This window comes from Sceloporus occidentalis, unplaced genomic scaffold (genome assembly GCF_023333645.1).
Source record: "Sceloporus occidentalis isolate IW3139 unplaced genomic scaffold, rSceOcc1.0.p SCAF_8, whole genome shotgun sequence".
NCBI lineage: Eukaryota > Metazoa > Chordata > Lepidosauria > Squamata > Phrynosomatidae > Sceloporus > Sceloporus occidentalis.
The window spans coordinates 18,463,496-18,485,962 of NW_028316988.1; the positions used below are offsets into that span (position 1 = coordinate 18,463,496).

General features: G+C 44.9%; 1 protein-coding gene across 3 annotated transcripts in view; it reads right to left on the reverse strand.

Moving 5' to 3' along the window:
• VAV2 (vav guanine nucleotide exchange factor 2) overlaps positions 1 to 22,361 on the reverse strand; it is a 141,709-nt gene extending 119,348 nt beyond the window's left edge. For all 3 annotated transcript variants that reach the window (XM_089535077.1, XM_089535076.1, XM_089535075.1), the window contains exon 1: positions 22,078 to 22,361. In XM_089535077.1, coding sequence (XP_089391203.1) covers positions 22,078 to 22,281 — 204 coding nt within the window. In that variant the 5' untranslated portion in view covers positions 22,282 to 22,361. The remainder of the gene's footprint in view (positions 1 to 22,077) is intronic.
• Between the last annotated feature and the right edge of the window lie 106 nt (positions 22,362 to 22,467).

Consider the following 22,467-nt stretch of genomic DNA (forward strand, 5'->3'; position numbering starts at 1 on the left):
CCCAAAAACCTAAGTCGGCTTATCCATGGGTCAAAGCAAGGCTTCCTTTGCTTCAATCCTTCAGTGATTCCCAAACTTTGGTTCACCAGATATTTGGGACTTCAGCTCCCAGAATTCCTGAAAATTGGCCAAGCTGGCTGGGGCTTCTGGGAGTCGAAGTCCAAAACATCTAGAGGACCAAAGTTTGGGACTCACTGCTTTAAAGTAAAAGAGTTTATTTTAACTGTACATCAAATAGAGACCAGCCACTAAATGGGAGGTAGATTATTGGGGCTCTGAAGGGCAATCTCATGGGGGTCTGACTTGGAGGGAAGAGACGATGCCCTATAACTGCCCCTATCCATTCATTCCCCGATTGAAGTAATTCTGTGTTTGCCTGCACTCAATAGATGTCAGTGGGGAAACTAGCTTGGCCTCAAAGGTATCAGAACAGATGGTCTCATAGGGCTCAGGACTACCCATCCGTATTAATTAAACTCTCTCTAAATTGGATGGGGAACCGCCAAGGAATACCAGGTGCTGCAGGCTATATTTCAGAGGAAGGCAATGGCAAACCATTCTTGAGTATCCTTGTCTATGAAAAAAAATCTATTAAATTTGACAGGAGACTTGAAAGCACAAAACAGATATAGACTAGGATGAGAGAGAAGATCTATGGGTATAACCAAGGCGGCTGTCACACTGCAGAAATAAAAGCGTTTGGCACCACTTTAACTTCCAAGGCTCAATGCTATGGAATTATGGGAATTTTAGTGGTCTGAGTGTTAAGACTGACTCTGGAGACCCGGGTTCGATTCCCGGACTTGGCCACGTAAACCCACTGCCTCCGAGGATGGCAATGGCAAATCTCCTCTGAGAAATGTGCCAAGAAAACCCCATGATAGGTTCGCCTTAGTGTCGCCATAAGTCGGAAACAACCTGAAAGCACACAACAACAACAACAACAGCTAGGCTATTCCTGGAACACTCTGTGTCTGAGTTCAGAGTAACACACTTTAAGACAACAGGGAAATGGAGAACAGATTGAGAGGAATGGAACCAAGATATGGAAAACAAATCTTTGGAGGAAAGCTTGAAGGAACTGGTATGTTTAGCCTTGCAAAGAAAAGAGAAGACAGCCATAGTGGGAGGACATGCTTGTACTCTTCACATTCTTGAAGGGCTGTCACAGTGAAAAGGACAATGATGTGCATTCTGCTCTCCCCAAGGGCTTGACTATGGCAGATAATGCTACTACAGTTGTGAAAGCTGGACAGTGAAGAAAGTTGACAGGAATAAGAACTAACTCATTTAAAATGCCAATTGGAGGAGAGTTATACGGATGCTGCGGACTGCTAAAAGACAGAGAGTCTTTGAGCAAAGCAAGTCCAAACTCTCACTAGAGGTATAGATGATTCAACAGGGTCCGTTATAATTTGGATATATCATGAGATGACATCTTTCTTTGGAAAAGATGAAAATGCTGGGGGAAATGGGAGGCTGTAGGAAAAGAGGGGGAACCAAACCCCAGTGGATACCAAGGACCCACTGTACTTCATGCAGGAGATGTGTCTGAAATTAATGCAACCTTGTTTTTATTACAGCCCATTTACCTTGACAATGCTCTACTTGTACAATGAGTCCTCTTTGGCTTGGAAACCCAGACTTTCAGGACTTGGTTCTCTGCAGATCAGGCCCACGCGGAAAAGCACCCATTCCACCAGCAATATTATCCTAACTACTTTTGACAGAGAGGGCTAAGGGGGACGTCTAAGGTCTTTCCGAGGGAAAATTAATAAAGCCATAAATAAGATCGGAGAGGAGGGAACAGCAGGGGGAAAGGCTGTGACGGATGGGTTGGGATTTCTAAAGGCAAGGGCTCCTGATCAAAAGCCATGGGGGTCTATGGGAACAGAAGAGACCACATGGGATTTGCAATCAAGTGGACACTTTATAGGACGGCCACACTCCTTACATCAAAGAGGGCCACTGCTGGACATCAAGCCCTGCGCCAAATGGCCCATAGCCAAGGTGGAGTGGGGGGTGCAGGTGCTCCGAAATGGGCCTGGGGACTCTGCAGGTTTTGCCCAATGGAGATAAAGGGGGTGACGGATGCAGAAAGTAACTCTCTCTAGCACTCCTCTGACTATGATGTACAGCAGGCCGCTTATCTCGCTGGGGGCACAAGCGGAGAAGTCAGTGAGCCAAAGAGAAATCTCTCTAGTGGGAGTTCATGCACGTCTGCTGGTTGCAAACAGAAAAGGGGGGAAGAAAAGAAAAAGGAGCAGCTGGTGCTTCTGGGGAGGGGATGAATAAGGAACCAGGCGGTAAAGGGATGGGAGTTGCCAGTGGGCAGATGAGATGGAGAGGTCGGATGAAACCCCAACACCTGCTTTATCATGGGGTGCCCGATGCAAAGGAAGGAAGGGGAAGGCTTCGTTCAGTGACATTTTTAACTCAGCTCAGTTCACGAAATGTTAATTGACTAATGGATCTGCAAAGGAGAGGAACAGCAATGCTGAAGTTGCCCTCCTCTGAGGCTGAGAGAGAGTGACTTGTCCAGGTATTTTTGCCCAATTCAAATCCCTTCCTGGAATGAAAGAAACCTATCTAGATCTGGAAACAAAGACACTTTGGTCATGTCACATTTCGCCAAGCCCAAGTCAGATTTTTATCATCATCGGCTTTGGCATGTTTTGTCAGCTCACACTTCACTGTCAGCCCCCATCAAACTGAGGTGTTGTCAAGAAAAAGGTGAAGCAAAGTTTACGCCAAAGGAGTCACAACCAGTAGTTGTGGTCGGCAGAGGTAGAAACGGACTGCCATCCTCACATGTGAATCCTCCTTCTTCAGAAGGCAAGATCAAGAGAAGTCACAGTGCCACTTTATTCTCGTCACTTGGAATATTTTGTCCAGTTCTGGGCACCATGAACCAAGAAGGATGCTGACAAGCTGGAGCTTGCCCAGAGGAGGACAACCAAAATGGTGAAAGGTCTGGCAACTATGCCCTATGTGCTTTGAGAAGAGAAGGTTAAGAGATGATATGATAGACATGTTTAAATATTTGAAGAGCTGGCACACTGAAGATGGAGCAAGCTTGTTTTCTGCTGCTCCAGAGACCAGGGCAATGGATTCAAACTACAGGAAAAGAGATTCCACTTCAACATTAGGAAGAACTTCCTCACAGTAAGAACTGTTCTGACAGTGGAAGATGCTGCCCCAGAAGATGATGAGTCTCTTTCTTTGGAGGTTTTTAAACAGGAGCTGGATAGTCATCTGTTGGGAGTGCTTTGCATGGCAGGAGGTTGGAGAGGATGGTCCTTGGAATCTTTTCCAGTTCTATAATTCTATTCAAACCACTCCTGAGTATTCCTTGCCTACGAAAACTCTAGAAAATTCATGGGGCCACTATGCTTGAAGTGACTTGAAGGAACATCTGTACACAGTCTTAAAGAGATGCTGCCACATTCTTTCTCTCTCCCTTCCTCCTTTTTATGCTGCATAAAAGACCCTGTTAGTCTCTTTCTTTCAAAGCACCAACACTCTCAAACTTCATGCTCTGTTCTTACCATCTTCTTCCAACATTCAGCTTTTACTACACAGATCTTTTTTTTTTAAAACACCCCTGCCATCCCATTTTGCATAAACCACACATTCCCTGATGACAAGAAGAAAGCATCAAGGCAGGTTGTAAAGTGATACAGAGTGATTTCAGGATGAAAGGCATTGGGCCGGATGGAGCTTTTTGCATCCTGCTCTGACTCTCCCCTGGGCTGCTTTGGAGCTATTATCTCAGTCTGAAGAGTCAAAGCAAAAGAAAAGCCACTCCACACTTCCACCCAGCCCCAGAGGTTGGAAGATATGGCTTAAGGTTGTGAAGTGAGGTGGATGTAGAAAACTCAGATGGAACTGAGAACAAGACTGGGGAGCCACAATGTTTGCTTGCTATTCCTCTGTCTAATCCGCCTTTGGCATCTGCTGAGGTTTGGTTTTAGGACCCCCATAGATACCGAAATCTGTTGATGTTCATGCCTCATTATATACAATGGCACAGTAAAATGGCATCCCTTATTAAGATGGTAAAAATCAAGGTTCGCTGCTTCTTCTTCTTCTTCTTCTTATTATTATTATTATTATTATTTCCAAGACATGGATGGATGAAATCACGGATAAAGAATCAGTGGATAAAAGAGGCCCAACTGTATTTGTTTCAGGGACATAAAGATACTAACAGTGTAGTACAGACAGAAACATGGGTTCCGCTTACTGGATTCTATGGAACCAGCTATAGTTGTCTACAGATTGAGTCCTCCTCAACTGGAATTCTGAAATCTGAAATATTCAAAAACGAAAACAGCTTGATGCCATCTTAAAGTAGGGGCATCACTGGGGGCTGTGTGTGTGTGCAGACCACACTGGGTGACACCTCAGAGAGGGAGTGAAAACCCATCCATCCCAAGACACACAACATGGTTGCCAGCCAGGGGTCTTCTGTCACCCATCAGCTGTGGCCATTGTGGGGATGGGCACTGCTGCTACCCAGGAGAACTTTCTGGCACTGGCACAGCTGCTGGACAAGTAGAAAATTGGTGTTTTTCTTCTTGTCTTGCTTGTTCAGCAGCCGCACCAGACCTAGCATGAGCTGCAGGGAGGCAGCAGCTCTGACCCTTCTAGCAGCGGCCACTGGTGGGGAGTGCTTTCTGGGTCTGGCATGTCTGCTGGGCAAGCAGCCATGCCAGGCTTGGATGGAGCAGGCTGCCAAGTGGCAGCAGCTCTGGCCCCCTACCACAGCAGAGGTGGCCCGGCAGAGCAGGGTGGCTAAGGATTGTGCCAGCTTATGCTACAACCTGGGGAAAGGATGCGCCTGAGGAAGTAGACCAAGTCTACCAAAGCTTATGCCACAACCAGAGGAAGAAGTAGACCAAGTCTATGGAAGCTTATGCTACAACCTGAGGAAAGGTTCCATCAGAAGAAGTAGACCAAGTCTATGGAAGCTTATACTACAACCTGAGGAAAGATGTAGACCAGATCTACGAAAGCATATGCTACAATGTCTTTTGCTCAGTGAGTCTCAAAGATGCTACAAGATCCCTTTGCATACTTGCAGAAACATTTGCAATTTCTGGGGGAGTCAGATCACAAGGCGAGGAGAAGGCAGGCTAGTTGTCTCCTCTCCAGAAGCAACACACATCTCACTCATCTTTCCTCTTTCCCAACCCAGACTTTGCAAAAGCCCTCTTTATTGTTCAGGTTGGCCAAGAGCCTCCTACACATGAAGAATTCCAGCTCAGGAACTGTCTATGTATTGAAACAGAGGGATAATCACAGCATCCAAACGTGCCATCCATCTTGTCATTTCAGACAGATTTGATTGTACATGTTAATTTCTCCATCGCTTGCTAAGCATTGCTCAAATACAGTGGCAAGGTTTTCTTTGTTCGTTTAGGAGGAAATAGTTGCTGGGAATGAGGAGGAGGAGGGACGTGTTTATCTCAGGAGCACAAATTAGTATACTGTATTAGACCTAAGCCTGGCTTAGCTCACTCTGGATATTATTGACCCGACAACAACAGCTGGTTTGCTTCATGGGAGAAGCGTCCTCCGCCAAGAGGAAATTAGCTCAAACCCGTTTGGAGACGAGAACATGGCTCAGGGGCGGGGAGAGGTTCTGAGGCTGGTGTTTTTTTATTACCCTTCATTCTTACACTTTTATCAGATTATTCCAGATAGAAACATATGGGCCCAGGAAGGGTGAACGCTGCAGATTTATTGCTCAGATAGCCCTTCGATTTACAGCCTGCTGCACAGGGCTGTTTATGTACAGTGGCATTTACGCAAATTATTTAGCCACTTTCTGGGAAACCTATGTCTGCTTTCTGATTTCTTTTTTACCCTATAGGATAAGGGTTTTTAGGTGAGCAATGGTGGCAGGTCAAGGGAACAACTTTCTGCCCTCAGGAGACCATGCTGGCGACTTACAGCGGGACCTTGTTATCCGCTGGCGTTTGGTTCTAGGATCCCCCGTGGATCACAAAATCCGTGGATGCTCAAGTCCCATTAAATATAATGCCAGAGCAAAACAGTGTCCCTTATATAAAATGGAAAATCAAGGTTTGGTATTTGGAATTTATACTTTCCTGCAATATTTTCAGGCCGTGGATGCTTGAAACCATGGATAAGGAGGGCTAACTGTATTTAGAAGACAAACCACCCCAGAGCATTCCAGAACAGGCAATTTATCTTTCTATTTTGGATAGGACAAATGAGAATGAGTGATCAATAGCAAGGGTTGGTCACGGACAAATCCTGCCAAACTAATGGATCAGGTCAATCGTTTAGTAGATGATAGGAAAGTTGTGGATGTCATTTATCTGGATTTCAGCAAAGCATTCAATAAGGTCTTCCATAATATTTTGATCAGAAAACTGATTAAATGTGGAATCGGTGGGTACACCATTAAGACAGATCCATGAATGGTTGGAAAACTATAACAGGATGACTTGGAGAACTCTCCTTCATAGAGTCACCATACATTGAAGTCACCGTTAATAACTTTTCTTTAGCCAGCTACAAACAAGAGCAGTAATGAAAATAAACCAGAGAACAAGCATACAGGCAACCACTGGAATAAAGATCTTACTCCGAATCTAAATCAGGAGGCAAGGGAGAAAGTTTCACCGTGAACCAGCGCCATCCCTTTTTACCGCTTAAGAAATCATAAAGTTAAGCGACAGGATAAAGAATGCCTTCTGGAAACCAGCTACAGTCAGGGGCATTAAAGCAAAGGAGCCGTAGTTGGATGAGGGATGTGTTCATTTCTGTCCAATGAATCCTGCCACTATTTAACACACGCTGGTGAAAAGAAAGCGTTGCCCCCACTACTTTTTCCTATAATTTAGGTGGGGACATAAGCATCCAGGCCCATAAACTAACGCTTTTTCCACAGCACTGCTTCCAAAGCTGTGAGATGTAATTCACGCCAGCAGAAAGAAGGGGAAACTGTTTGCTGTTCCTGCTGCATTTCAATAGAGGAAGGGGAATAAAAAAAAGCTTATGGCAAGTTATCATTACCAATCATGTATGGGATGTATTCCAAGCAGCAGGCAAAGACTCTCTTTATTCAATGGGTTTGGGTGGAGAGAAGCCATCAACAAATGAATGTGAGCTCACCTTCCATGAAATGCCATGGGATGAGATTCATCCAAATGGCATGCATCCTCCTTTTCCTCCCTGACGCAGGAAGGCCAGTAGGTCTCCACTTTTGCAAAAGAGCTGAGAGGACTACTCTCTGGTGTAGTAGTGTTAGGCTTCACAGGGTTCAAGGCCTGGGACATTTTTTATGACCCCCGCTTTGGACTCCCCGGTTCCCTCTGAAGTTGCATCTACACTGTTGAAATAATGCAGCTTGACACCATTTTAAGTGCTGTTGTTCCATCCTAGCAGAATCCTGAGATCTATAGTTTTAAAGGTCTTCAGCCTTCTCTGCCGAAGAGGGCGGATGCCTCACAAAATTACAAACCCCAGGATTCTGTAGGATGGAGTCACAGCAAGGATTGCAGTTAAGCTCAGGGTGCATTTAAGCTGTAGAAATCATTTTAAGTCAAACTGCATTATTTTTACAGTGTAGATGCACCATGAGTTTAGCTGCAATCCCTACAATAACTGCGGGGGGGGGGGAGGATTTTCCCAGCAAGAAGTATTCTTTTGAGCTGCCTCTGCTGCAATCCAAAGTATCCGTGGGTGGCTTTGCAATACTGATAAGAGTCAAAAACGGCTAGAAATTGTTTAAGAACTACATTGCACTTTTGAGCTCTCCAAGTGGGTGTCACATTTCTTCGCATGTTCCATAAAAGGCCTAGCCTGGAAAAAAGAGGTACCTGTTGTGAATGAAGTCCCAAAGACAAGCTTGGCATCGAGGAACTCCAACAGAGTCACTGATGCTCAACACAGAGTTCGTTGGAGTTGTGCAGAGGGGAAGGTTGCCATTCTGTTAGTTCCCATCACAACTGCAAAAAGAAAACTTGGGGGCTCTACAAACTGGCACTTTGTGCCGGCCTCTAGGCATCCTAGGGCTGAACGTCCTGAGTATTCCTTGCATAAGAAAACCATATGAAATTCATGGGGTTGTAATAAGTTGAAGGCACATTGTTGCTTGCTGTACTGTGCCTTCTTCAAGTCATTCCCAGCTTATGGTGACCCTAAGGTGAACCTATCATGGGGTTTTCTTGGCAAGTTTTTTCAGAAGGTGTTTGGCACTGCCTTCCCCTGAGGCTGAGAGAGTGCAACTTAGCTAAGGTCACCCCACGGGTTTGAGTCGAGATTCAAAGCCTACTCTCCAGAGTCCTAGTCCAACTCTCAAACCACTGCATCACACTGGCTCTTACAAACTCAATTGCCCATCTCTTGCCCTGAAGATTTCTCTATGATATAACATGCACCCTGCATTGATTTTCATTTTATTTGCAGTTGTTATCATTTTTTCCTCTTTCCTAGTTTGTGATTGCTTTGACAAATCCAGATCTGTTATACAGCACTCAGAGCCAAGATCACTGTGGGAGAGTGTTGTATAAATCAACTCATTATCACTTAGGCTTTTAGGCAGAAGTCAACTGACTCCATTAAAGTCTTCCCAATGCAGTTGGTTGTGTGGGGGTAGCTGGGCGGGTGAAATAAGAGCTCATGAAGCCCCAAGTGTCCCACATGATCTGTACCCTTGCCACCCCCTAGTCTGCCCTCGGATGTTTTTCCATCTCTGAGCAGCTACTTGTTCAAAATAACCCCAGTTCTGGCCTTTGTTGGGGTCTGAGTAGGCAGCGGCAATCTCCTTAAAATAAAAACAAATCAATAAAGCATTTGCAAAAAGGACCACATGCATGCCTTCCAAAGGGAGACCCACATCCATCCATGCATGGATGAACTCATTTCTGAAAAAGCAAGGAAACAGCTGATCTTTCATTCCAGGGAACCAGGAAGCTTGCAGACTAAAAGTTCAAAAGTTGAAGACAGGCATCCAGAGGGGTTTTTTTTGTTGTTGCTCCTTAAAAACAAAAACAACCATAGAGGATTTGTCAAAGCAAAAAGGAATGGAAACAGCCTGAGGTTTCTTCACATTCAGACTCAACAGAGGCCAGTGACATGGAAGCCAATACAGGAGCAGCAATTGCTCACATGGAAACTTTTCTTTGCAGATGACCGTACTTTGCAAGCAGTCCTGTATCAATGGAGTCAGGAAGCCGACGCAACAATACGAAGGAACAGAATCTCCCAGGACCTCTTTGTCGCAACATCCGTGGGACCAAAAGAGACTCTTCAATAAGAGATATTTCAGGAGTATCACATTATATCACAAGGAACTAACCTAACCAAAAGCCAGCATAGTGTACTGAGCAACATGTTGAGTCTCCTCTATCTGGAATTCGGAAACCCAAGATGTTCCAAAAATTGTCCACAGGGGTGTCTGAGATAGTGACAGCTTTGCTTTCTGATGCCTTAATATACACAGACTTTGTTGCATGCACAACATTATTTAAAAATATTGTGTATACAGTTACCTTCAGGTGTATAGGAAACATAAATTTATGTTTAGACTTGGTTCCCCTATCCAAGATATCTCATTATCTACAAACTCCAAAACACTTCTGGTCCCAAGCATCACGGTTAATGGAGACTCAACCTGTAATGTGGTTTAGAGTTTTCAGTGTTGGATTTTAACTCCAGGAGACTCTGGAATCTCTGCTCAGCAACGCAGACCCACTGGGTGTTCTTGGGCAAGTCATACTCTCTTACCCAAGAGGAAGGCAATGACAATCTTCCTCCAAATAAATCCTTCAAGAAAACCGTACAATAGGGTCATCATCAGTCAGAGTCAATTTGAAGGCATGTAACAACGGTTAGCTTTAGGATTGCCATACATCAGAAACAACTTGAAGGCACACACCAACACCATCACCAATAAGTACAACAAACCTTAACCAACATGGGCTATGGTCTCTCTCTCTCTCTCTCTCTCTCATACCTGGCTTACAATGCTTACAGGTTTAGGAGTCCTAAATCCAAGAAGTTCATCTCAACTTTGGCTGGTAGTTGTAGCCACGATCATACTTGGTTCCCTCTACCCATTTCAGTCGATTTACTCTTTCCTTTCAATTCCAGGCCTAAGCATTAATGTTCTGATTTATATGCCACTTTCTCACAGTGAGCTATGCTCAAAGTGGCATACAACAGATATGGCTCATCAAAAACACAACACATATGGACGACAAAGAGGAGGAAACTTTTTTTTACCAAATGCCAATAAACTGGGAAGCCACGGGAAGCTGCCAGTGCAGAATACACAATCTATGCATGATGCATGCTCTATTGCAATGAAATCTTTAGGGCTTAAAACATCAAGATAGCAAAGTTGGGATTTACAGACCTGAAAAGAACAACACTAATCCACATTGCTGCTAGCAGTCTCACTAAAGACTCTCTGGGTGTTTGGAAACACATCAGAATGGATGAAAGTCTTCTTATCAGAGCATGTTGGTGGTGGTGCAGTGAATCTGTTTTTGGCTTTCTCTAAGACTTTAAAGGAGCTGTCCAAGGTGTCGACGTATAAGTTAAAGCCCAGAGCAGATTCACTGCACACTGGACATGGATGCCATTGGACATCCCTGCCTCTCACCAGATTTAGAGATGTCCAAGTTGGTTGGAATCATGCAGTCTTCCAGATATTATTGCACTGCAACCACCAGCAACCACCATCTAGAAAAGATAAGTGGTTCCCAACCTTTGGACCTCCATTAAACTTCAACTTCGGGGACTCTAAGGCAAAGCTATTATGGGGTTTTCTTTGCAAGATTTGGACTGAGAGTATTTGCTTTTGTCTTAATCTGAAGCTGAGAGAGTGCGACTTGTCCATGGGTTTCCATGGCCATAAGGGGATTTGAACCTCGGTCTCTATAGTCATAGTCCAATGTGCAAACTACACCATGCTGGCTTCAGTCAGTATGCACTTTCTGTTATTATTAAAACAGTGAGGAGGAGGCATGTGTTCATTTTATTTTATCTCTGTCCTCAGGATGTGGGGGACAGGCAATATTTAAATTCATTATTAGAAAGCCTCTGGAATGTTATTGAATTTAATAGAGTGGCCTGGTTTAATTCCTGGCCCCTGTTTTCCCCCGGGGATAGACTTCTCATTACTTTTTTTCTCTCCCATGCAACTGCAGATTATATTCAGGGGGATGTGACAAATTTGCTACAAATCCCCAGAGGAATTTCCTGGGAGGCTGTTATTGGGAAAAAGATAATGCCGCAATACTGAGGAGGGCAGGGGGCTGGGCAGCGCCAAAGTAAAATCAAAATGGTTCAAAGCCCAGGTCAGGTGGCACATTAATCTACCTTTGGGTCGATGCTAATATGATTGCTAGCTTCCAGAGCTTCCAGCAAGCCATAAAAACACAGCGGGGAGGCAGAGAAGAGATACCACATCTGTTCTATATACAGTACATGCCTGCATTTCCAAATCCTTCAACTCTCCTTGTTCAGAGCAAGGTATCAAAATGCCATTACAGAACTCTTTAGCACAGCCACAAGTATAAATACAGGGCACTGTTTTATTATAGGGGAGCCAGAGAAGCAAGGAGAGCCAGTGTGGCGTAGTGCTGGTTTCAGTGTTGGACTACTAAGATGCTGGGGACCAGGGTTCGAATCCCCACTTAGCCAGATAACAATGAGTGGCAATGAAGCCACATCATTAACATGACAAGCTGCGTTAGTTCATATAATCAGTATGAGAGACCTTGTAGCACCTTTGAGACTAAGTGAAAGAAAGAGGTTGGCTGCATGAGCTTTCGTAGACTTAAGTCTACTTTCTCAGATGCATCCTCAGATGCATTTGGAGGAAGCAGACTTAAGTCTACTAAAGCTCATGCAGCCAACTTCTTTCTTTCAGTTAGTCTCAAAGGTGCTACAAGATCTCTCCAGATAATGACAAGTCGTATTTTCTAACTAATTTCAAGAACATTCTTAAATATGTTTTAACCAAAATCTTATACAATTTCCTTATCAAACCTAAGGCAAGTTCATGGCTTGGGTCCCCCCCCCAAAAGAACAATGCACTGTGCAATGTAACACTTGCACACAACTACTGCAAGAAGTGCTGTCAAGGAATTAATGTTTAAATGCACCAGCGAGTGAAGAGAACAAAGCCATTTTGCAAAACCAGCTTTCCAAGCTTGGCATAAAATCAACTTAGGTTCCTCGCTTTGGGACTTGTTTCCTACCTCCTCTACCTGCTTTTGAAGGGCAGGCTAAATGCCCCCTTTCAAAAACTTTAACTTGTACAATGTCTTATTTCTATCAGGAGAAAAGAATTTCTTGGCACAAAGAGCGGAGACGGAGAAGACGAAGACGGCAGAAAAGATAATTGCTCTAATGGCTCTATGCAGGTGAGGCCTATGGAACAATATAGCTAGTCAGTGAGATAACCAGCCCTTCTTACATTCCCCTCCTTACGCAGTTAAGAAGATTGCCCTCGGAGATCAACAAAGGCAGAGAAGAGGACCTTCCAAGGAAAGGGAAGAAAAGAAAGTCAAACAATTTAATTCTACCTCATCTGTGCTTCGTGTTCGTCGGCTACTGCAAACTGCCCCGAGTTGTGGTTCCAAAGTCGAGGGGAATAAATGCCCTTTTAGAATTCAGCAGTCACCTCGCGGGAAGAAAAAAGCTTAACTTTCTGCTAAAATATTTATGCAGCTCTCTATTGAAGCTGCAAAAGAGAGGTGAGAAGGGGGGGACCATTCTCCCAGGGCTGAGTGCAGACAATCGAAGGGAAATAATGGGTTCGGGAAGACTGCGCACACCCCACGGCGTGCCAGAGTCGATGCGTAGGAGGTAGATGCGGTGTTCAGCAGTGGTTTGTTTTTCTTAGCCAATGTAGAGGGCAGCTTAAGTCTCAAAGTTTAAGTCTGGGGCAGGGAAATCATGGCCATGAAGCCCCCAAATCCTTGTTCCAATTGGGGGAATGGTCAAAACCAATGCAAATCACAATAGTTTTGTTCCTCCACCTTCCTCATCACCCAAATCCTAGAAATAATGCCCCAAAATTGCCTGAGGTGAACGCCACGGGAAGGTTTACTCTTATCTATTTTATTGATTGTATGTACAGTGCTGTGCAAATCTACAGCGCTATATAAAGCATGATAATAATAATAACCAGAAGCAATGTCACATCACTTCTGGTTTTGGCACAGTGTTGAAGTGTGGCCCCCATGGAGGTGCAGAGAGAGGTGACAGACTGTTCCCATCCCTGACACAACTGCCCATCCTTCGGCCTAAACCCTATGTAAAATGTGAAGTCGAAGGCTTTCATGGCTGGCATCCATCATTTTTTGTGGCTTTTTCAGGCTACGTGGCCATGTTCTAGAAGAGTTTATTCCTGATGTTTCAATGGCATCTGTGGCTGGCATATTCAGAGAATTCTCTGAAGATGCCAGCCACAGATGCTGGTGAAACATCAGGAATAAATTCTTCTAGAAGATGGCCACAAAGCCTGAAAAACCCACAAAAAACTACGTATGTAAAATGTCTGCCACGGATCTGGCTCATATACCTAAGCTTTCCAAACCATGGTTTGCATTAACCATGGCTAAGCATTTCACACATGGGATGGATTATCTTTGAAGTCACTCCCTTAGCTTGCTAACTACTTTACTCTTCCCATATAGTAACAGATCCCATAGCTCAGCCGCTTATATGTTGCTGTTTTTCTGGACTCTCCTGCCTCAGTTAGGCAAAAGACAGGGCTAATCATAATAGGAGCCAGTGTGGTGTAGTCATTTGAGCATTGAACTACGACTCTGGAGATCAGGCTTCAAATCCTGGCGCAGCCATGGAAATCTACTTGGTGACTATGAGCAAGTCATACCCTCTCTGCCTCAGAGGATGGCAATGGCAAAACCCCTCTGATGAAACCTGCCAAAAAAACCCCTATGACAGGTTCGTGCCTTAGGTCTGAAACAACTTGAAACCACACAACAACTACTACCATAGTGAAATGTCATGACCTGCACCTGAATGGTTTTGGCTAAAGCTTCATTCCTCATTCTCTTAGCTTCAGCTGAGAGGAGGAAACGTTGGCTTTCCCAATGTTGCTGGACTGCAACTCCCCAAACCCTTTAGCCCTGAGAATACTGGCTGTGTAGTGGAATGGTTTGAGTGTTGAACTAGTACCCCAGGAGACTATGGTTTAAATCCCCGCCTAGACATGCAAACCCACAGGTTGACCAAGCTACACAATCTCTAACTCAGAGGAAGGCAATAGCAAACCTTCTCTGAACAAATCTTGCAAAAGAACCATATAATACAGTTGCCATTAGTCAGAGTCAGTCTGAAGACACAGACGACGACAACAACAATGCTGGCTGCAGCTGATCGAAGTTACAGTAGCACAAAATCTACAGGGCCACAGTTTATCTGGCAGCGGCCTCAAAAGTTAGCTAAAACCTGGACATCCAGGAATAGAGACGGACCCATGAAGACCTCAAACCTGACACTCCAAAAGGAAGACTAGCTCATACTTCAAAATTATTGGCTACTTCTCCCAGCACAGGAAGCAACAATCGGTTGCATGTTTGGGCAGGAACTGACTTCCAACTCATCTCCTCTCTTTTTGTGAGCTGCTTCCCAGCTCAGTAAACCAGAGAAAAAGTGTTGCAAACCAATGAGAGGCAAGGTTCCTATCCCTGTGTAGTCACACACTTGAGAACAACACTCTCCTATGAGTTTCAGCAGAGCTCTGGACATTCTCCCGAGAGATTAGCCATCGTCGGATTAAAATTAGAGGCAACGAAACATATTTTCCAGCGTGCAGAATGAAAACAGCCATTTCAGCAGGATGGAAGGATTTGACAAAAAGGCCCCTTTGTTCGTGGGGGGAAAACGCTCTCTGGCATCACTTTCCTGCCTTGGCTGGTAGTTGCTCTCTTCTTTCCAGAGGTTTAGAAGGAAGGGTGATCCCAGCCAATCTTTGGGCTTAATAGTGACCAAGGCAAAAACTACATCTTCCCACCAGGTTTGGTTACATCCGATGTGAGTTGGTGGAAATGCAGGCCATGCTTCCTGGATAAGTCACCACAAATGATGCTCCTCAGCAAGGCTGTATTCTGCTCACAGGAGGCTGCTGGCTTCAACAGTGCCATACAGACTATACAATCTTTACAATCCCAAATCTATCATTATTAAGTCAGATGAATGGAAAATCAGACCTTTTTTATGTTTAATTCTTGTTGGAAGATAAATGCCCAAATGTCACCCTTGAAGTTGCTAAAATTCTCTCCAAGGAAGCAAGGATATGTATAAAAGGACTGTTAGATTTAGAAACCTCCTCGACTCCTGTCTTATCGTGGGAGTTTTGATGACTTGGATCTCTTGACTGTGTGTGTAAATTTGGGGTGTACTGTAATAAATTACGGCATCACATATAGACTATGGTGCAACTCTATCGTATAAATCAAAGTTCAGCTGGTTAATTTCAGTACAAAAGATGGAGTGAATAATGCTGCACAACACTGTGGGATGTTGGAATTGTTCCCTTTGTTGTGTGTCTTCAAGTCCTTTCCAACTTATGGTGATCCACACTTATCATAGGGTTTCCTTGGCAAGATCGGTGCAGAGGAGGTTTGCCATTGCCTTCCCTTGGTCCCACATATTTCGGATAAGAGAGACTCAACCTGTATATGGATACTGTTTGTAGAAGCAGTATCCACAAAAGGAGCAAACCTGCCAAGCCAATGGATAGTGGCCAGTCCTGGTCCCATATCAGTGGATCAGCTCCAAATTTTGGATAGCTTTAAAGGAGCTATCCAATATGATAAACCATTTGCCACAAATACGTTCAAGTACCTTGAATGGCTCCTTTAAAGCCTGAAATGATGCTGAGGTAGATCCACTACCCCTCTGAAATGGGAGCCACTAGTGATCACCATCTAGCTCCATTCAGACGGCAGTTCAATGGAAATGCAGGAGAGCTACCACATCTGGAAGCCCAAGGATCTCACTTGGACAGAGTAGCGGTTTCTGATCTTTGGTCCTCCAGGTGTTTTGGACTTCAACTTCCAGAACCCCCTGCCAGCTTGGCCAACAGCCATGAATTCTGGGAACTGAAGTCTTAAACATCTGGAGGACCAAAGGCTGAGAACCGCTGGTATGGAGCACATTTCTAGACTGTGGCTGCAAACATGGGTAGGACCGCAGCAATCTCTGATAGGTAACCAAGCGAGACTTTTCAGTCCTGACACCTGCCCACACAACCAGGAAAAAGCAGACATATGCCCCCCCCCCCAAAAAAAAAATTGGTTTATTTAAAGAAAGCAGAGTGATAGGAAAGGAAGCAAACATGCAAATTCACCTTGTTTGCATGGCAGATTGCAAGAGTAGGCTTTCTTGTAAAACCTATCTTTATTTTTAGAATGGATCGACATGCTCAACACCCCCTACACAACCCTTGGTAGTGCATCACAATGAACACTTTTCCACTATGGTCTGTGTGAGTTTTTCAGAGCATAGGAGGCTCCCACTTGCTCTGGAGGTCAAGGATTTCCATGGGAAGGATGGGTGAGAGATGTAACAAAACAAACTGGTGTCTCATAAACTGGCAATTAAGCAAGGCGGGCATAACACCAGCAAGAAGACCAACTACTATGCCAGCCTTGTTAATTACTGTCATCAAGTACCTTCATTCCTCCAGCATCTCTTTGCCACATCACTACTAACTTGACCACCCCCACCTTGTCTGCATCTGTATGATGCAGGTTTTCCTTGCAAGGGCAGTGAAAGTGCTTCCATTCCCCAGACCACCAAAGAAGAACTTTGAACCAGGTTAATAATGTCTCCAAACTATTGGATCCTCGAACATCATGGAAGGTGTTTCACCTGTGCATTACAGAACGTCTGCTCACAGTTAACCCACTCATGGTGAGCTTGCCAACTTGATGGTGATGCCTAAAAAATTACAGAGCCTTTACATAGAATCCTAGAGTTGGAAGGAACACCAAATACAGCAATTTTTTGGGCATATCTCATTCAGTGTATATAAAAGGAAAAGCTTTTCAATCCTCAAATAAGGAGCATCTCTTATAATAAGGGACATCTGTCAGCTCTATAAGGGACAAGCTTTCTGGTCTCCAAATAGGGGACATCCCTTATGATATGAGACAACTGGAACCATGTAAGGGACATATTGTCTCCCATCCTCAAATAAGAGACATCTCTTATAATAAGGGACACCTGGCAAACATAGGTCACATAGAGAGGGAGATACAAGAATCTGGTTTAGGGGTACTATAGACAGATAGTCCTCTTACTACTCTTTTCATGCAAATCTCAGAGGAAAGCCATTGCACTAGGAGACTTAGAACTGCTCTGAAGGCTTATGGATTGAATGGGTGACTACTAACAGTAAGCATTAACATGCCTTGATTGGAAGTTTCCATCAGTCAATAACAGCCAAGAGGCCACAATGCCAGCAAACACCTTGAGACTTACTTGACTTTGCAACTCATTGTTGGCAGTCTAATACAGATAAGGCTTCCTTGCAGCATACAATGGGAATGTGCTTAAGGGTTACTCCTGCCTGGCTGAAGGCATTATACAGCACATTGATTTTGTACTTGAAAACGCATTGGCAACTATAGATGCTCCTTTAAATGACATCCCTGTAGCTTGGAATGTGACTGATTGTCAACATGGTCGGATCTTGCATGCTTTTGCTGCGGCTAAAAGACTTACACTCCAACATTGGAAAGGCAGATATTCAGCATCCCTCATTCAACAGCCAAAAGACCTTAGCAATTCATAAACGTATCTTTTGCACATGCCATCGTCAAGAAAATGTATTTTTGGATTTGGACACATCATCAATTTATGTTAATGCATATGTCTAGCATATAGATTTCTGCCCTCTCTTTCTTCTTTTCCCTTTCTCCCCCCTTTCTTTTCTTTCTTCCTCTTTCTTTGCATCATAGTTTAAAAACCCAATGCAATTTTTTAACAAAGGCTATGCTCCTCACTTTGGAGACACTCGGCTGCCTTCCCCATCTCGCTCAGTCACCCATGAAGACAGCTGGCATAAAGCAGGAAAGAAAAGACATGGTCCAAGAACTGCAGTGTTTCTCAGACTTCAGATAACTGGAAAGCAATTTTTTCCCCATATGCCTGAGTGCTTTTTCAGGGCAGGTAAGTAAAAATTGCTCTTCCTGGGACAAATCCATCCCTTTGGTTTCTAACACAAGTCCCTGATCTAGGCTTGCCTCTTGGGGAGAGTGCAACAAGCCCAGAGACACAACAGCAAGACTCCTCTTGAGTGACTTTGGGCAATTCTGCTCTCTCCTTTTAAGCTGGGGGAAAGGTGAGCATTTAAATTGAGTCCAGGTGCGCATCCCAGAGGAGGCCCAGTGGGAACTATTAAGGCCAAAGCCTTGCAGAACCTCATCCAGGTCAATGATGTGACCCTACAAGAGTTTTCAGTAATACACATCTCATAGCCAGCATGGTGTAATTGTTTGAGCATTGAACTATGACTCTGGAGATCAGGGTTCAAATCCCGGCTTGGCCCTGAAACCCACTGGGTGACCTAAGGCAAGTCACACACTCTCAGCCTCAGAAGATGGCAATGGCAAGCCCCCTCTGAACAAACTTGCCGAGAAAGCCCCACGACAGAGTTGCCTTAGGGTTGCCATAAGTCATAAATGACTTGAAGGCACACAGCAACAAACAACAACATATGAACACTTCTCTTGCAATTTCTACAGTGGTGGCCTGCTGCAGAAAGAACATCCTCGAGAAGTAACACATTTTGTTTGGAATAAGCTTCCATCGATTGCAACCTACTTCATCGGATGCATCAGATGCAATTCTCTCCCAGGGGACAAATGTTTCCTGAAACATGATTTGCAATGCTATCTTGATCACTACCGGATCCTGCTGAAAGATCCCAGCCTGTTATACTAAAACGCCACCCTCCACATTAGAAGAATACCTTGCTTATAGAAATGACCGGCAAGAAAGTTCTCATTTTGCCATACTTGTAGCATGCTAGTTTTCAACAGGATTTCTGAAACCTTATTTTTACATGGGGGAACCCAACTAAACAGACTTGGGCAGTTCAGACCTTGTGTAACCCAGAAGAAAACATGCATCATCCAATTTTATATTCACTACAAGCCGTAGACCATTCATATAACACTATATAGCATTGGCATGGATCATGTGCTTCTTCACTAAAAATAATGGGACTTGTGGTCCAGCAACATCTGGAGGTTTGCATGAGTCCCACACCTGATTCACACTGAGATTGGGAACCAAGACACTGTCCTGTCTTCCAGATTTTGGATTTACTGAGTTATCCCAGCCACCCAAATGAAGAGGTTTCCAATAATATATCCATCGACCAAGATTCCCAACTGAATCGGCTTCAACCTAGAGAGCAAGACCAGTTCTGGCTGTGCAGTAATTGATGTCACAATCTGTTTATGACCTTTTGAATAAATTGTTCCTTTCTACCGTCAAAGCTGTTAAACACATTAGCAAACATAATTCAAAAGGAAGGGGGTGGATATCGGAGAGAAGCTGGGATTAACTCTCTCATTAAATGTTTTTCATGCACGGAAGAACATGGGCAGCAAGGGGACCTTTGTCTAGGGAGAGAGAAAGAGTAGCTGTATATCTTATCATCCTTGCACCCTGGGTCACGCCTTGCTGTTTCTCACCAAGCTTTCTGAAACTGAAGAAGGAGATTGCTTTCCTTGTCTGAAAGGCAGTGAGTTCATGTAGTTAAAAGTGGTCTGGGTTGCTGAAAATGACATGTGTCAAGTATCATTTTTAAAAAACCCTTCCCCCCCCCTTTTTTCCAACCTAAAGAAACTCCCTGCAAGTAGAAAGCTAGCACATCAAGAACAAGGCTATGCAATAAGAAGCTCCTCCATAGTGTTAAGACTTATGTTAATAGATACAGTTACAATGAGCCCTTGGTATCAAGGTGCAGAACACTCTGACGGATGCATGCGCTCCTTTGCTTGGCCACCTGAGCAGTGGCAAAAGCGCAACTTTCCCGCACTTGTTGTTGTTGCACAGTTAATCCATCTCAACTGTTTAGGCTTGGGAAGCTTTTACGTCAGGGCTTAAATTTTATGGCTGTCTTTGCAAGTGGCCTCGGCCTTCCAAGATTGAGACACACTCCATCTTCCTGTCTACTTTGCTAAGAGCATTTTGGAGCCCTCCGTGAGCCAGATGATGTGGGCAAGGTGGGCACAGGAGTGGTATTCCTTGGCAGCTTCTGCGAGACACATTTGTTTCATAGGATCTTACAGAACCTTACAGCTAGAAGGGGCCATAAAGGCCATTTAATCCAACCCTGTGCCATGCAGAATGCCCAGCCAAAGCATTCCTGAAAGATGCCCATCCATAATATCGTGACTCCTTTATTGGGCCAATCCAAATGGTACCAAAGGAGTTGCACTAGTTTCCAGATCTCACAGGCTTCTTTGTCGGGCAAATGACAGAGGATCCTGTGAGGTCTAGAAGCTGGTTCAATGCATATTAAGCTTTTATGGTTGGCCTGGTAAATGGATCACAATATGGTTTTTGCAATAACAATAAATATGTATATGTATGTATGTATGTGTATGTATATATATACTCTGAAAATAAGACACAATTCCTAGGGTTCCTTAGCACTGACCCAGGATAGTTAAAGCGGTCCCAAACCGATTTCTTTCTGCAGTGTGTTTTGGACCTAAGTTACATCTGAAGAGGACCGTTGCTTTTCTTTATCTTAACGCATATTCTTAAAAAGCGTATTGACCTGTTTTTAAAGCGTATTTCCTTTCATCTTATGCAAACCTGGAAGAAAAGGTAAATATGCCAACAAGAAATAAAGGTCAAAACAAAACGGTTGGTTACCCTTCGCTGTTTCAAGGGCCTTTTTTTGGTAGCATTAAGGCTGGATGCAGTGTTAACAAAACAAACAGCGGAACAATAGTGCCAAGAAAACCATGCATTTTGCTTTCAGGTGGCCTGAAAGTGGTGCTCTTGCCTATGGCAGAAGACAGTGCCTTGAAGTACTGGACTTTTATCATTGATAGAAGTCCCTGTGGGTTGGAAAACATTGCTTTTTTAAAACAAATGCACCAATGTTGCTTTTTTAGGAAACAAACGCAGCCGGCGGAGAATACATTTTTACTACTTTGATGTTGGTTGACACAGGTCCAAAACACACTGCAGAGATAATCCAGTTTTGAGACCGCTTGGACTGCCCTGGCTCAGTGCTAGGGAAGCTTGGGAATTGTAGTTTAATTGGGAATGCTTTGAGAGTGCTTTCCAGTGGAGCAAAAAGAGGTTGGTCTGGATGGCCTTTGGAGGGTTTCTTCCAGCTCTAGGATTCTAAGATCTCTTGCAGGTTTTTAAGCAGAGGCTGGACACTGATCTTTGACAGGGAGGACTTGGACGGGGACTTCCTGCATGGCAAAAGGGGGCTGGATAAGATGGGCTTTGGAGGTCTCTTCCAACTCTAGGACTCTTGGGAGGTTTCTAAGGACTCCTGTGTCAGGAGGGCTTTGAGGGTGCCTCCCTGCAGGGAAGAAAGTGGGGTTGGACTGGATGACCTTTGGGGATCTCTTTCAACTCTTGATATCCATCTGTTGGGAGTGCTTGGATGGGACCTTCCTGGAGGGAAAAGAGGGGTGGACTGGATGACTCCTAGGGATCTCTCTTCCAACTTTAGGGCTTTTTGGAGCCTTTTAAGGGTTCCTCTGTCTTGGAGGGTGCCTTCCTGCATGGCAGAATGGGGTTGGACTGGGTGACCTTTGGGGAGGTCTCTCTTCCAACCCTGGGACTCTTGGGAGGCTTTTCAGCACAGCCCTGTCTTGGAGGGCAGAGAGTGGGGCTGGTCTGGATGACCCCTGGGGGTCCCTCTTCTAAGTCTAGGGCTCTTTGGGGCTTTTCTGAGCAGAGGCTGTGGGCAGTCCTGTCTTGGCATAGAGATGGCTGGCCTAAAGGGGAGGGAGAGGGGCTGGTCTGGATGCCCTCCGGGGCGCCCTTCCTTCCTTCCTTGCTCACCTGGGACATCTGGGGCCTGAAGTTGATGTCCTTGAGGTCGACGGAGCCCGGGGCCAAGTTGTGGAGCAGCTGGCAGAGGAGGACGCCGTCGCGGAGGGCCTGGGCCAGCTCGAAGACCACGGCCGAGGGCCAGACCACGCGGTGGCTCCCCGGCAGCACCTTGCAGTCGATCAGCCAGCGCCCGCACTGCCGCCACTCCTCCATCGCGCCCCCGAGAAAGCTGCCTCCAGCTACGAAGCCCCCATCCACGAAAGAGGCACCCAGCCCGGCCGCTTCGGCTCCCGGGGCTCCTTCCCTCCTGCTCCGGCCCGGGCTCCGGCAGCAGCAGCAGCAGCAGCGAACAAAGAGGAGGAGAAGGAGGCAGAAGCAGAAGCAGCAGCAGGGCTGCAA